A 16,708-nucleotide genomic window follows, 5' to 3' on the forward strand; every position below is an offset into this window, starting at 1 on the left:
GTGAAGAGTGGAAGGGAGGGACTCGCAGGTGCTGGAGGTGGAACTCGGAGGAATGCTTACATTAGTGTCTGCTGTTGGTCTCCGGGGCCACTGCCCAACGGTGGGAGCGGCCCACGTGCGACGTTACCACACACATAGTTGTCTTTGTAGAAAGGAAATGAAACATGAGTCAGCCGCCCGCAGCACCAGGGTGGAGCCCCAGGAGGATGGCCTGGATGGCCTCCTACACCCCCTCCCCACCCTGCTGGGAACCCCACTGCCCTCTGGATTGGAGGCAGATGGCAAGGGACAAGGGCATAGTCTGAGTGGGCCGCCAAGGGCAGAGAAGGGACTGAAGTGAGTGGTATCCAAGCTGCTGGCTTTGGGAGGTCAGGCTGTGTCAGGTTTGGGCCGGGCCATCTGAGCGTTGCTCTCTGAGCTGGACGTCGAGAATTGTAACTCACGAAGTGGATGGCCTGGGGACTAGGTGGGATTCCCTAGGAGAGGCAGGCCCTGTGATCCAGGTCTGCCAGTTCTAAATCTGCATAGGACGGTGAGTGCCAACAGGTGCCAGGCACCTCATGTGGCTGTTACTTATCAGGGCTCGGGAGGCCCAAAGGCCAGCTCCCTGAAAGGAAGGCAAGCATTCTAGCCCCTTGAGACCAGCAAAGCTGTGTGGATGAGGGGAAGACTGGCTGACTCCCAGCATAGCCATGGGTGGGTGCTCTGTGTATATTGATGTATTGGGGTGGGGCAAGGTGGGATGCTGAGAGGCAGGAAAGGGGGAGCTGGGCCCTGGCCAACTGCTTTCTGGGCTTTTAAAATCCCCAGCTGACCTCCTGCAGCCACATAGCCAGTTCTGCACTTTAGGACTGGCCGTCTACAGATGGGCCTGGGGATCAGGGTCCTCAAAGCTCTTAAGTTGCTCTTTATTCCTCTGGCCTCCTGCCTGACTCAGCTCTGGGCCTCTCCCTTCTCCCAACCCGGGGATACCAGAGTGACACTTCCCCTAGCCCTACATCTCTGTCACTTGGGCTAGGCCTTGGTGGTCCCACAAGGTGTGGGGAAGGTATTGGATTGGATGAGTCTGGGTGGCAGTTGTTGGCCCTGACTGAATAGTGCCCAAGCCCTCTGCCCTAAGTCATGCCATAGTGGTGGGACCTGGAGCAAGTGGCTGGGCCTCCAGGAGTGTCTCTCACTTTTTGTCCAGAGTGAGGCCAGTGACCACAGAGTGCTTGCAGGCGTTGAGACGTGACACCCAAGCAGTGTCAGCTGTGAGACGGAGTAGAGCCTGGGTCCGCATGCTGGTGGTCCACAGCCATCCAGGGCAGCTGCTGGGTAGAGCAAGGTGCCCGCGATGTTGCTATAGAGGGGAGGCTTTCCACAGTATGGGACCTTCTTCGCAGCTACCAAAGCCATGGAACCACCATAAAAGGAGAGTCCTGGATGCTGGGGAGCCCTGGATGTTGGGGAGCTCTGGATAGCAGAATCTCTGCCCTAGGTAGCCCAAGGGCAGATGGCAGTATGGGGGCTGGGTTGAGTGGGCCCAGGGAGAGATACCTGACGCTGTCCTAGGCAGAGTGAGTGGGCCATTCTTTTATAGTAACACTTGCAGGGGGCAAGGGTGCATGGAGGAGCCTGCCATCCCCCTACAGTAACCTCAAAAGGAACCCTGTGGTCTTCACAGTGCAGATGAGGAAGTGGGTATCAGAGAGGTCCCACCTTGCCTTTTGGCAGGGCCCACTCTCTTGCCATCCTGTTACCTACCTGGTTTATGTGTTCGCTCTTGTTCTTGGGCATGAGCCTTGAGGAGTAACCCTCAAGTCTTTCAACAACCCCCTCTCCTCAGTCTTCTGGGTGACCCCCACCATATGCACCCCTGAAGGTCCCCTTGTATCTGCCTGAACCTCTTCTTTCCCCTCCTCTCCCCTGAGGAACCTCTTAGCAGACAATGTCTGCATGGTTGTCAGACGGTCACATAATCTCCCATGCCTTCTTAGGATCTTCCCACCGCTTATTACATATGGCACGAGATGTTTGATAGTAGGAGATGCCACAGTCTCATGGATTCTGTGCTGTAGGACTGGTTTAGAGAGGTCAGGTTCCTTCCCCAAGGCCAGATAGCCAGAAAACTGTGAGGCCAGTAGCTCCGAAGCTAGTGTGCGCCCTCACTGCTGACCTGAGTGGCTGAGCCAGAGGCTGGTGTAGACCCAAGGCTGTCATAGACCTTACTTTGGAGAAGAGGAAGGCTTCTGGGAGATGCTCAGCCACCAGTTCTGGATGCCACCACTGATGTGACCTGGGGTAAAAGGACTTTACTGATTTAAACCTGAATTCACTGACCTTCCCAGCACAGTCAGACTGTTGTGAGTTGTGTCCCATGGAAAGGCCATCCCCATCCCTCCCCATGAGCTAGGTACAGTCAGAGGCATCAGGTGACATTGATAGGTTATCAGGGCTAGCCTCAGTATCTGAGGACTGGACACTTTGTCACCCCCTTTTCCCATTGCAGTAGGCGCCATGAAGGCAGGTACCTCCTCCCCTCTGTGCCCAGCAGTTGGCTGAGGGCCTGGGACAGACATTGAGGACACTGTAATGTCTGAGGAGAGCCCATTGGTGCCCGGTGCCTGAGTACAAATCCTGTCCCCAGGGCCTGGCTCAGCAGGCCACCGGGGCTTGTCTTGGTTGTGCAACAGGTATGGTGCAGTCTCTGTAGGATCCTGTTGCCAGGGGATGAAGGCCAGCTTCCCCGGTCAAACCCCATCCCCAACTGCTTACTTAATTGACAAATAAGTATTGTTCCTTTAAGGTAGGCGAGGGTGTATTTTTTTTTCTTTTGCAATTGAGTATTTAATGGTAGGATTGAAAATAGTCCAGGGTGTTGCTGCACTGACTCAGAAAATTCAGCAGCTACACTGGGGCCTTCTCATTCATGGTGGGATTGGCTGATGCATAGGCCTGGGGGTGGAGGCGGGGGTGGGGGGAGCCTCAGCTCCCTACGCTTGTCAAGTCATGCCTCCCACTGCGAGGGACTTAGGGTCCAGTGGTTTACATGGATGCTGTAATTGGTTTTCACTTCCAGGCTGCAGGAGGGGCTGCTGGCTTCCTGCCTTGTTGCCACCTCTTCCTGACACAGGAGTTCGTTCTGCTGCGTGGAGTGTGAAGGATTTTAGCAGCAAAATGAACTCGTTATGACCTATTTATCAAGTATCTCAGAATCACTTACACGAATATTTTGTCCTAAATTCCATGTAATTAGAAGATAGAAACCCCTGCTCGGCCATTATTTTGGTGCACCAACATAACCTAAATTAGAGCTATCTCTGCATGTGTTTTCAAAAGGGGAAAACGTTTGAATAACGGCATGAAAGGGATTGATTTTATCTACTGTGCTCCCAAATGCCAGAGAATAATGGAGTTGCTTAAGTAACGTGGGTGCTTGTCACCTCGGTTCGATTTGTTGGTGTTTTCCCTTTACCAGTAACAGAAAGGGAATAAGCTGGAGTGTTAGGAACTCCGACTTCAGGGACCCAAGGTTTCTCATTGGCTCCTCACCAGTGTGTTCTTTGTCCCCCGACCTTGAGCGAGAACATCTCCCTTCCTGGAATGCTCTCCCAGCAGACGGTCTCCCGTCTCCACCGCACGCTGAGAGTGAGGCGATATGATGAGGAAAGGGATGTGTGGCTCTTTCTGCTGTTTTCAGTGGCCTCATACTTGTGAGCCCTACCCCATGTGAGGGCAGGTGGCGACTCCTTCCCTACCCTCTGAGGGGTGCCCACAGGGCAGGTGTAGGTGCATCCACCTAGAGTTGCCTACAGTGGTAGGGCAGGTCTTTAAGAAAGAGATTTGGGCTTGGGGAGATGGCCCAGTGAGTAAGATGCTTGCCATGCATGTGTAAGGATGGAGTTTGGACCCCTAGCACCCACATAAATCAGAGAGGGAATGCAGCCTGCTGTAATTCCAGTATGCAGGAGGCAGAGACAGGACCTTGAGCAAGCTGGGTGGGGTAGACTAGCCAAATCAGTGAGCTCTGGGTCCACTTGAGCAGCTGAAGGAGACACCTAGAGTCCAACTCTGTCCTCCATATGCACAGGTACATACCACAGCTTGTCTGAGGAGCCTGGCGCCTGCCCGGTCAGCTTTCCTCCCACCTGGCTGGCCCCACGCCCTGGTCTTTCCTACTGGAGAGAGGCAAACATGGTCTTATCAGACAGGGCTGGTTGGGTGGGGGGAAGGAGAAGAACCAGGACAGGTGTAGAAAAGCATGCAGGAGGAGGGGCCAGGCATGTGTAGGCATGCTAGGGGTGCATGGCTTGAGGCATCAGTGGGCAGGTGAGGGGTCAGAGGGAGGCTTCTAGGTCTTCTGGGGCTCCAGGCAGAGGAAGAGTTATTCTCTGGGTCAGGAGAGACCATGCGGGCAGCTCTAGGCAGGGCAAAGTTAGACAAAGGGCAGTCAGTGCTGATGGGACAAGAGGCCTGGGGCTGGAGATGGAGGCTGTGCTCTTCTGGTCCCTTGTGAGGCAGCATCTCCTGGGAAAAGTAGAGACCTCCTACAAATGCAAAGGCATAAGGAACCAGGCTGGGAGGGAGTAGCCAGGCTCCCAGGCTCCCTACTTTGACCGTCTTGTAGTCTGCTGATGTGTGAACACACCACGCAACAAACCTTTTGGTGTGGATCCAGCTCCCAGCTCCTTTCTCCTGTACCCACCTGCTACAGGTCACACAGCCACAGAGCATAGAAGTGAGAGATGCAGCGTTCTATACCCCCCCCCACCAGGCCCCAGGCCCATAAAATGTCCCCTTCCCTGTGTCAGAGTGACACCAACTCATGGGAGAACCACACTCTGCCGCCAGCCCCTGGAGCAGTCCAGAGGTAATTCAGGCGTGCAGTATCAGCCAGTAGAGCAGGTTTTAGCCTACTTGCTTTCCCCTCTTCCCACTCTGGCTTTCTGCTTTGTGACTCTCTTTAATGCCACATGAGATGGGAACACTGCCCCCCCCCACTCCTCCCCACCCTTGGACACCTGCATGGCCGGTCATGTAGAACACTATATTGTCAATGTAACAACCATCATCTTCAGACAGCTAGGGACAACTTGCAAAAGACCCCGAGATAGGGCCTGTTGACTGTTGGCATTCCCTTATAGAAGGGAGCAAAGAGAGCCATTGGACCCTAATCTGAGATCCCGGCCACTCCTGCGTGTCCCAGCCAAAGCTGTGTATGATTTTGCCCTAGTTACAAGTGGCTTTGCTGTGGTCTGGGAAGGGGCTCTAGTATATTGGGAACGGAAGGCTAACTCTAGGGGATCCCACCTGTGCAACTGTGGGGAAGTCACTCTCTAAGCTGAGGTAAGACTTTCCAATGTGTGGCTGTTTGGGGATGACCCATGTCCTGTTAGTGAGACAATAAACTCATTGGTTCATTAAGTTGGACATTGGTGGGCTTTGGTCTGTCGTTATTGCTGTATCTTGGGGGAGCAGACATTTGGTTATGTCTTCCCTAGAAAAGTTTGTCCAACAACCCTTTTTTTTTTTTTTTTAGCAACCATGGCAGGCTGTGTACCTGGAAAAATGAGTTGACACCTGATATTCGAGCCAATGGCCCTTAGGGACACTGGGTTCTCAAGGGTGGAGAATTATGGATTTTGAGAGGAAAAGGGGGCTTCTGATTGAGGCAGCCCAGCCCTTGTGGGGCATCAGCCTCTGCGCAGCCATGGGGGACACCTCTTCCTGCCCCTCCCAGAGTCCCCTCCCAGCATTGAGGGGAATAGCTGTGTCCTGAGGCCAAGACAGAAACATTTAGAGAATCACAAAACCTGTACCGCATGTCAGGTGACAAACACATTAGGGACCCATGGCTAGTATATTCTGGGTTCTCCAGGTTCCTGGCCTTAAATTCCTCACCCTTTCACCACCCTGACCACCTCACTGCTCATCCAGGGGGTGGCGAAGGTGGACATTAGGAGTGGGCCGGCACTGGCTGTGGGGTATACAGAGAGTCCATTCTGTCCCGGTGATAGTTCTGCTAACTTGCACCTTGAGGTGACTTGCTGCATTCATCATCATCGCGGTCCAGGGTTGGCACCTTGAGTGGAAGTCAGAGGCCACTAGTCTGAAGTTTCTCTCTACGCCTGTGCCTGGACTGATGACGAGGACATGAGAGCCTGGTTCAGTTCCATGCCTCCTCTGAGGAGGGACTCGAGCTGTGCTTTGGAAGCCCAGGGAGTGGAGTTAGCTGGTTAGGTGGCATATCCGAGTCAGACATCAGTTTCTGCAGGTGTGCGTGTGGCATGATGGCAGGTGTCACCCTGTCCAGCCTGGAGTAGGTCCATTGGCATAGGACCATGTGATGCCTGACAAAATTTCGTGCCCATCCCCTCTGGGAGTTAGGCGGGTGCCTTTGTGTACAGCCCAGCTTTTTGCTTTTGCGGTTCATCTAACTGGTGGGCAGGATTTTTTTTAACCTTTGGAATTGGGAGGTGAGGCTCCACAGAGCTGTTCTTTGGCACCCTGGGACTTTTCCCTCATGGTGCCCCCCCACTTCTTTGAGTTTCCCTGCCTCACATTTGACTCAGCTGCTGTCCGGCTGGTGGAAGACCAGGAGCCTCCCTTCTCTGCATTTCTCATGAACCTGTTCATCCGGCTCAGCTGGGTCTTCACGCCTGCTTTCTTGAGACCTGCCCTCCTCGGGGACGTAGGGCCAGACGTTTGGGCTCTGGGCCCTTGGCCTGGAGGGCAGTGAAGTGGCTGTGTTGCGGGATCAGGAGCCGTCTCTGCCGGATAAAGAGAGACGGCCCCAGTCTGGTGCCAGGTGTGGCCTTGGAGCTGTGGTGTGACTGTGGACGGAGACATGCCAGCCAGGAGGCAGGACCGTGTTACAGTTGGATTTTCATGCTTCAGAGCTTGGGTTTTCCCAGAGGGAGAACAGTCTTAACCCCGAGGCCTGTGGACTTGAGACAATGTGGTGAGTTTGGGAGCTTGCGGAGGTCTCTCCTCCTCTGCCTTCCCCCTTTCTTTTCAGCCGATTTTCTTGAGTAGTTTTCAGTAGGACAAAATAAATGCACTTTTTTTTTTATAATCTGAAATTACTGAATATGACAAGTTCACTTGAGAGGCAAATTTTTTTCTGCTCTGACTGTTGTTTGTCACCTGTCTCTACCTGTAGAATTTGCCTTTTGAAGCAGAGAGTGGTCTGCTGTGGTCAGATGTGTTTATTTATTTATTTGGCTGTTCCCTTTAGTTTACTAAGGTTTGACTGTGGTAGCCTTTTTCTGGTAGATGTGAGTGTCTCATAAGATGTTTGGGGTTCTCTTGCTGCTGTGAAAAGTGGGGCCAGGGGATAAGGTTGTTGGAGGGAGGGGAGATGGGGATGGGTGGGGAGAAAATAGAGTGGAGAGGGGGTGGTGGTAATGGTGGAGGAGACGCCACTGGGCTCTAATTATAGAAGGTTCAGGACTGGTCTAGGTAGTCCTGGCCTGGATCTATGAGCTAGCTGCTCTTTCTTTTTTTAAATTAACTTTTACATTTTTATTTTATGTACTTTGATGTTTTGCCATGGGTGTTGGGTCCCCTGGAACTGGAGTTACAGACAGTTGTGAACTTCCATGTGGGTGCTGGGAATTGAACCCAGTCCTCTGGAAGAGCAGCGAGTGGCTCTTAACCGCTGAGCCATCTCTCCAGCCCTGAGCTGCTCCTTCATCTGTCCTTTGGAACTCTGCAAATATATAGCTTCAGATTTGCCAGCTGCTGGGTCTTGGTTTCTGGATGCTCTGTTTGTGGGGTGAGGTTCCTTGCAGGATAGGGGACCCATGGTCATATGGCCTTGGCGCAGCACTGAGCTCGTGAAGAGCAGGATTACTTGAGATGGAAACAGGAGCCGAAAGTCAAGGCCACAGCTGTGTGGACTCAGGAGATCTTGAAGCACCAGCCCTTGCCAGCTTTCAGACTGAATTCAGGCTGGGCCTGAGAGGAGTGAATGAGCCAGGGGAGGTGTGCGTAGAAAATGCTGCGGACAGGAAATGGGGAAGGTCAGGCTGTGGACTTGGCGTTCACTGAGGTGGTGTGAGGTCAGGTCAGTGTGGCCAAAACCTTAGGAGAATCCAGAGCCTAAAAGCAATAGACCCTTGGAGATCCGTGCCCGTAGGAGTACAGGGCAGGTCTTTCTCCTGTTGAGCTGTGTTGAGTCGCACGGGAGTGGGCCTCAGCACACTGGGAGCTGCGCACTGTGGGATACTGATGCAGAGCTGGCTCTTGACTTTTCCATCTAGATATTCACATTGTTAAAGAATTAATATCGCTTAGCGCAGGATTGCCTGACAACCCAAATTTAACCAGTGAACTTTGTTCTTTGACATAAGACTGTGCTCTGGGGAAGGTGGGAGCATTTCACCTATCAGTCCCTTGCAGTGAGGTAGCCCAACCTATCTCTGGTTGCTTCATCCTGGCTTTGGCTGGACAGAGGTGTGGATGGATGTCTGATAGGCCTTGTTGGGAAGGGATTTCCCATGCAGGGGGGCGGGGCGGGGTTTCTCCTTGCCTCCCAACTGTGTCTGGCCACCTTTCTCTCCATAGCCTGGACTGTGCTTGGAAACCTTGCTGCTTATGACATGAATGTCACTGAAGCCCTGACAGAAGAGGAGATTGTTTAAAGAGAGACTGTCTCCTCTGGCTGTCCCTCACCTTTGTTCATGTTTAGAATCCACATGTGATAGGAATGGGAGCTAAACCTGACCTCCATACAAGACGCCAAAGACTTTCACTCCACGCTCACTAAAGGAAAGGCCAAGGGCCAAAGAACTGCCAGGCAGGCTCAGGACAGTTGGGGACCTTACATCCCATAAAGCCCATGAAGAGTTTATCTAAATTTTTTTTTGTTATTATAAAAACTCAGGAGTCAGGAGTAAAAATTCATCAGAGAAGCATCCAGTGACCTCCTTCCCCTGATTCAAAAGGGCCTGCGAATCTTTCTAAGCTCCTCCTTCCTACTTTCTGTGTCTCTCTATGTGTATCCTGGGTCTTCCAAAACCTCTGTGGTTAATTCTGGTCAGCTAGTTGCTAAACCTGCTCCCTGATTCAAGGTTAAACTTTATTAACAGTCAGAGTGTCACTGTGCAATCAAATACCCTGCAACATTCCCCCATTTTTATCTAAATAAAAAGGAAAGGTTTTTAACTATATACAATAAGAACAATTATCAGATAAAAATTATATTTATAATGTCCAGTCTATTTGTATTTAGCAAATTTGGGAAAAGTTCTCTATTATCTATCTTATCTTGGTGAGTTTAGAATTTTATACCTAAGCCACATTCTATCATAACTTGTATTAATAATCTAAAAAAATATTTTAGACTTAAAGCATATTCTTAGATAAACAACTTAAACTTTTATATTTCTCAAACTTGTATGCTTGGGCTGGAGAGATGGCTCAGTGGTTAAGAGCACTGACTGCTCTTCCAGAGGTCCTGAGTTCAATTCCCAGCAACCACATGGTGGCTCACAACCACCTATAATGAGATCTGGTACCCCCTTCTGGCCTACAGGCAGGATACTGTATAAATAAACAAATAAAAAAAAACTTGTATGCTTTACATCTCTTTTGTGAGTTTCTTTTCTAAATTAGTAACAAGGAAAACCATAGCTATAACTATCTCATCTTTAAGCCCTTTAGAGACCCGAGAAGGATATAATGTCACCTGAGTAAATAGGAAGTGCAGCTCAAGCAACTTCCAAAACTCTAGAAACAACAGAGACATCTGACTGCTTGGATAGTCAACCGAGTTTCCTCTGCAAAGTTGGGGAATCCATCTTTGGCCTATAGGCCTAGAATATCTGACAGTCTTTTCTGTGAAGCGGGAATTTTGAGGACTGTCATAGCTTGTCTTGGCAAAGTTCAACAGTCGCCTTCTTTTATGTCCTGCTTGTTCAATTTGGACAGCATACTGTCAGCATTCAAGATAAGAGCAGTTTCTTGTCCAGTAGATAACTTTACCACAATGAAAACAAACCATATGGAGGTTCTTTGATGCCCATCATCCTTTTTTTAAAAAGTAAATTGGTTCTTCCAGGAGCAGACGTGTCTCATTGTCATGAAAAGCCTTATTTTATTAAAATATCTTAAGTGCTATATTCTGTAGGTCTCCAAAGTGTTTGAAGACCATCTATCTATCTAAAATACATCTCTCTTTGACCTTGAAAACATACCTAACATGGCCACAAATTTGATTTTTATAGATGACTAACTACTAACCTGCATTTCTTAATTATCCCAAAATAATTTGTCACAATAATTTTCAAGAAAATAGAACTTTATATTACATTGTTTGATGTGATGTAGAGGTGCAATGCCTGAAACAAGAGTAGAAACATATACAGTACAACAAAACTAACCTTAAATTTGTATCAATATACAAAAATACTTTAAACAAGAGTAGAAACATATATACAATATAGCAAAAATAACCTTAAATTTGTATCAATATACAAAAATACCTTAAACAAGAGTGGAAACATATATACAGAATAGCAAAAGTAACCTTAAATTTGTATCAATATACAAAAATTCATACCAATGTAAAATATTTGAAACTAGAAGTTGCTTTTTTTTTTTAGTTTAAAAGTAGACTCAGCAATTCACCTTTCTTCCCCTATTATTCCTATGCCCCCCCTTTTTCTTTCAGAAGATCTCTGAATCTAATCTTTGCTAGTTTCCTCCCTAAGCATGACCAATGACAATTTGCAACCAACTTCCCTAAATGATGATAAACATCTATAACCCAGCAAATGGCGAAAAGCACCCTCCCTACCTTTTAGGAATGTGGGCATCATGTTCTTAAAATTACTTCCTGTTGTCTGGGGGACGATGGCATCTTTGGGGAACTCTGAGAAAATTGAGATCATGGTCAAGTTCTGGGAGAGCGAGCTGTTGTCTGGTCTTGGTGTGATGGGAAAATGTAGGGCTTATCTGAAGTCCGGGCTGGTGTAGTCTGTTAGACTGGATGGCCGTATGAAGAATTTATCTAAGTTTTTTATTATTAATAAAATGTGGGAGTCAAATATCAGGATAAAAACCTGAATGAAGATGAAGTTGGGTTACTGAAGCCCTGGAGGTATCCCAGCTATGTCTTCTTTCCTTTCCAGCAGCCCTTATGCACAGTGACCACAGGCCAGGACAGGGAGGAGCCCTAGCCCTGACGCTTTCTCCACCCCCTTAGTTTCCATCCTGGCACCATCTGTTTTTGTCCAAGCCACCTGCTTGCCTCCAGGCTAACACCCACCTTTCCTTGGCCTTGCCCCTCGGTGCCAACTTCTCCCAAGCTCTGCCTATCGGTGTGTGCTCTGGACAGTGATCACACTGTGAAGTTTATACAAGGAGCCAACCGCCAGCCTTTACTCTGACTCTTGGGTCCTCTACGAGGTACACGAGGCAGACGAGAGGTCCTGATATCTTAGTAACTTAGAGATGGATCAGGGCTGTTTCTGGCTGTGACTGGAAAGGAGATGGCTGCCCTAGGTGGCCCTGTGTTGGTTCCTGAATGGTGTTCTTGGTCTCCTCTGCCTTCCTACTCTAAAGTGAGACCCTCCTGACACTGGCTCCTCTCCCAGATTATCCTTGTGGGACCCACTTCAGCCTTCCAAAACCTAGGTGGTGGGTCGGAGGCCATTGCTGGGCTGTCCAGTGGTTGCCTAGTATCTATCTGGGAGGCCTCTGAGGCTGCTTTCCACCCCTCCTGCCTCCCACTCCTTCCTGCTTGGGCTCCACCTTGGCCTTGGTTCCTTTACAGCCTTCAGGGGCTGAGGATATTCCAGGGCTGTGTTTATGTGGGTTGTGTTTGTGGCTACCTCTTGTACCAGAAATTGCTTCAAAATATTTATTAACTTATTGAAGAATGTCCACCACAGCTCCATTACATGTCAGCATACATAACACATGTTCACTTTCAAAAATGATGAGGAAAACAGTGAAGAGGGGCACCAGCATCCCTGTAGCTCTCCACAGGGTCCCCTGTGATGGGCAGGGGGAATATGGCCATGTTCACCTCTGGGGGTGTTCTGCCATGGACAGAGGTATACGGGCACCTCAGCCCCTGTTGTCGTTCTCTTGCACCTGAACTCAGAAATTAGCTTGCTAATTTAGGGTCACTGGGGCTTTCAGTCTTACAGGGACCTCCTTCCTGATGCTTTCCATGGTCTCCTGTGGTTGTGACTGTGTGTGTGCGTACACACACACACACACACACCACTTACCGTGCCTCACACCTGGGCTCACACCTTGGCTTGGCCCCAGAGGAGTCCTAGAGCAGCAAGGCCAGATTCCATCTTCTGCCTTGTGATAACTGTGGCTTACTTCCCCTAGCCCTCTTTCTTCATTTTCTTTAAAATAGTGCATGTCATGTCTAAAGACAGAGAAGAGGAGCCAGGAACACTGCTGCTGTGGGCTTCACTGAGGCACGGCCTGAGAAGTACCAAGCAGGTACTTGTCTCCGGCAGGGTGTAGTTGGCGTTGGATTGTTGGTGGCTGGATGGAGTGATTACCTATGGCTAATTCCTGCCACCTCTACTGCCCCATGGAATCTGGTTGAGCCTCCCAGATGTACCCTGAGCTGCCTGCTGGGTTCTGTGTCCACCACCTATGTTCCGTTTTGTTTCTTGAATCTTTTTTTCCCCCCACTTTGGTGCCTGTGCTGGAACTAGCTCTTGTAGACCAGGCTGGCCTCAAACTCAGAGTGATCTGCTTGCCTCTGTCCCCTGAGTGCTGAGATTAAAGGCGTGCACCATCACTGCCCAACCCTGTTTCCTGAATCTTGACCATTGCCTTCTCTCCTCTATGGGACACAGGTCACTTGGGGGAACCATTGCCTTCTTTCTTCTGTGAGTCACAGGTCAGCTGGGGGAACCACTGCCATTTCTCCTCTGTGGGTCACAGGTCACTTGGGGCCCCATGCTGTGCTCGGAATGAGATGATCCTTGACATAAGTTACCTCTGCCATTTCTCTCTGGTTTGTTTTGGTAAGAGGACCCTGGCCATTCCTTTCGCTGCACATCCACCAGCTGGCTCTTTCCTTCAGTGGTGTGGCCTTCTGTAGGGTGGCCCTCCTTGGCTGTCACTGGCTAACCCTCAGGCCAGGACCACTCTTCTCCTCACTGAGACCTCTCACCTTGTGCTCACCCCAGCACCAGAACTCAAGTGTGCCTAAAGCTCATGCCTATACTCCTGGCATTCTGGAAGCTACGGCAGAAGGATTGCTGCTAGTTTGAAGCTAACATGGGTACAGAGTGAATTACAGGTCAGCCTGGACTCCAGCAGGAGATCTTGACTTAAACAAGGGCAATTTAAAACAGCCAACAGCACGCCTGGCCTAGCAGGCGCCCAGAAGCCCTACTAGGAGCTTGTCTGCAGTGCTCCTGAGCGGTGGCCCTGACGCACTTCATTCGTCTTTTTCTGGCTGGCCGGGAGCCGCCCCTGCAGTCTAGCTCTCCCTGGAACAGAGTCTTCCTGCCACCTTGCCCTCAGGCCACCAGAAGACTCTGCCTTAAAGCCAGCACCGATTGCATCATGCAGGCTTTAGCTGTGCGGGCTGTAGGTGTCAGGCATACCTGCAGGGCTTTGTAGTTGCTTTTCAATTTTTCTCCTATTTGTGGGACTTGAGTTTTAAAGCAGAGACCACAAGTGAAGGGTGCTGAGGGGTCCCCGGCTGCCAGGCAGGTGGGAACTGTCTCCTTGCCACGTGTTGTTTTAGACATACAATGTTTGGTAGCAGTTACACTGATAGTGCTGGGTCTGTACTTATTCAGGGCTCGGTCTGCGTGGGGGTCTAAGCCCCACTGTGTCTCAGGCTGCCATGACCTCTGGCTACAGCTGAGCCAAGCTGAGAAAAGCAGGAGGAGCTGGAGGGGAAGCTCATTTGGTGCTCACAGGTTGTTTACCTGGGAAGCTGTTTAAGGCTGGAGTTGGGCTAGCTCTCAACTCTACCTGGCTCCCACCCACCTGATGCTAGCTAGCCCTTATTGATAAGTATTTTGAAAATTCCCGGTTGTGGGTTTCTCCACCAATGTAATACGTTGAGTCCAGCTGAATTAATGAACAGAGCAAAGCAACTCCCAGGTTATCTCAGAAAAGATAGGAGAGAAATCACATGACAGGTCTAGAGGCTGGGTCTTTTTTTTTTAAGCTTATTTATTTATTATATATGCACATGTCATAAGAAGGCTCCAGATCTTATTATAGATGGCTGAGGGCCATCATATAGTTGCTGGGAATTGAACTCAGGACCTCTAGAAGAGCCAGTGCTCTTAACGTCTGAGCCATCTCTCCAGCCCTAGAGTCTGGGTCTTTAATAGCCTGTAGGCATGATCTTGAGCATCTGTGGGGGAGGAGTCACCGCTTGGTGGGCTTTCTCAAAGGGGGCAGAGTTTGAGTCCGACTGGGGTGGAGCTTCCAGCTCAACACTTGTGTCTGGTTGTGTATGGGGAGACATGAGCAAACTTCTGTTCACCTCAGATACAGGCATGGGCGGTAGACCAAAGACATGAACTAGCGTAGTGAGCCAGTGCGTTTATTGGGGTTACTTACAGGAGCAGGGGAGACTCAAAGGCATTTGCACCATCAAAAAGCCCACCCTAGCATGGTGATGACTCAGAAAAGCTACCATGCTGGGAGTTTCCTGCACTGCGCAGACAGCTTGGCCAGTTGGAAAGTCTCCACTGCCCAGAAATGCCGCTTCTATCACCTCCAGGAGGGGCCTTGCGAGTCTTTTAACTTTTTGAACTGTGTAAGTTTCATTGGCTTTTGTCTCGCCAACCTTCCTCCACCCTGCAGAAGGGAGTGTTTTCAAATCCTCTAGGTAACTCCTGCAGAGATGCACACTGGGAGACTGGCTAGGTCAACAAACCATTGGATCCAGTTGACCAGTCAGTGTGCCCTGGGGACATGGAAGTTGTGCAGGGGTCTGGGAACAAGGCCCGGAGTCTCTTGGTGGTGATACTTGGTCCAATGCCCTGATGGGCCTTGCTGACTATCGGGTGTCCTACATATGCCTGCCACCATGAATAGAGGAGCCAGCTGGATCTCTGAGAAGGTGCTGGTCAATCCTGGGTAGACCGGCCTCTGACTGAACCCTCAAGCAGCTATCCATCCGGTCCTAGTCCGGTCCGGATCTCATGCTGCCTTCTTAACTGTGGGCCTGACTGGGAGAGTAAGACAGCCCCTGTCACCCCAGGCACTGTGACTCTTCACTGTGGCTTTCCCCCTGGTACCCATGGCTGATGCTGTTCTTGTAGGCTCTCTGGCCTCAGGTCCAGCACACAGCTCAGGTGGGATGAGAGGGTGAGTGGCAGGTAGCATGTGAGTTCGTTCTGACTTCTCATGTCTCTGTAGCCTGGGTTTTTGTAAAGCACTCCTGGGCTTTGCTCCCTTCCTTCAGGACGTGTGTTCCTCAGGCCTTCGACACTGGAACCCTAGTGCCGGTTGCAGGGCTGAGGTTCTTGCTGGTCTGCCCAAACATTTAGTGGCTCAGTAACTCCTAGGACCATTGTGGGAGGTCTTACTCTTCATAGATATGTTGGTCTGGGACAGAAGGTGTATATAGCTACCTGCACCCTCCCTGGTATTGTATGTTTGTCGACACACATGCAGCCATGCCTCTTGGCACTGTGACAGGTAATTGGGCAGGGGCTAGATGGCCCCCATCCCACCTGGCACTGGGCTTTGCACAGCACCATCTGTGGAGCCCTGTGAGTGCAGAGAGCTGCATGCTCTCACATCAAGGGTGCCGCTAGAGTCTGCTTTCTGGAATGTGGGCCGGGGAAGGGAGGCAGGCTGTATCTAGGAACTGTAGAAGGTGTCTCCTCCAGATGTCTCCTTGGTTCCATCCTCCCTGTTCCTGGTTGCTTGGAGGATGACTGGAATCGGTAAAAGAATGCTTCGCTAGTGAGGAATTCTTGCATAGGTTTCCTGTCACCGAGTGTTGTCACTTATGTAATAGGGGTTTTTGCTTAATTACCTGCTGAAATGCAGGTTTTCCTGTGAGCTGTGTTTTCTTAAATGAGCCCATGTGTGGCTGCTCTGTTAGGTTCCCACTGAGTTGTCTCAAAGGCCCAGGGACCTGTGGTGGATGTGTCAGTGGAGGGCTATACTGGGAAGAATGTCTGGGCTTGGAGCTCTGGAGTGTGTTGGGATCAACTTATATTGCTGCTGAAGGACCTCTTACCCTGCCTGCCTTCTCAAGCCTCAGTTTCCCCATCTGTCAGTTGGATTAGCAGTAGCAACCTTTAATGTGGCGACCAGGAGACTAAAGGAGATCCAATGTATGTGGGGGGAGATGGATGGTTGGGGAGCTTGTTCTTGTCAACTGAGAATGGGGCCACCAGGTGAGATGCTGGCCCTCAGGCAAGGGGGCAGACGTTCTGAAGTGACTGTACTTGTCAGCGACATTCCGACTGTAGCTGCCTTGCTGAAGTTGCAAAGAGGGTTGTGTTCTCTGAAAACTGGAGGAAAGCTCCCTGCTTGGAGTCAGACCCCTTGGTTTTGGGGACTGTGAAGGCCTGGGGGAGGTGAGAACAGTGCTGGGATTTCTAAACATGCCATCGTCCCCACCGCCTGGCTCAGCCACAGGACTTCTGTCTGGGCTCTGTGCAGTGAGTGTGGAGTGTTTAATTTGGGGCTCACAGTTTTCAGATGGTTAGCCATGACCATCATGGCTGGGACCACGGCAGCAAGCAGGCAGGATGGC

General features: G+C 50.4%; 1 protein-coding gene across 2 annotated transcripts in view; it reads left to right on the forward strand.

Moving 5' to 3' along the window:
- The window catches only part of Gramd4 (GRAM domain containing 4), a 76,704-nt gene that overhangs the window by 8,839 nt on the left and 51,157 nt on the right, over nt 1-16,708 (forward strand). Inside the window, exon 1 of one of the 2 annotated variants that reach the window (XM_075960264.1) lies at nt 6,853-6,943. The exons of the other annotated variant lie outside the window; for it this stretch is intronic. Coding sequence (XP_075816379.1) covers nt 6,939-6,943 — 5 coding nt within the window. The 5' untranslated portion in view covers nt 6,853-6,938. Of the gene's footprint in view, nt 1-6,852; nt 6,944-16,708 lie in introns of those variants that run through there. 2 annotated transcript variants of the gene reach the window in all.

Source organism: Microtus pennsylvanicus, chromosome 2 (genome assembly GCF_037038515.1).
Source record: "Microtus pennsylvanicus isolate mMicPen1 chromosome 2, mMicPen1.hap1, whole genome shotgun sequence".
NCBI classification, from domain to species: Eukaryota; Metazoa; Chordata; class Mammalia; order Rodentia; family Cricetidae; genus Microtus; species Microtus pennsylvanicus.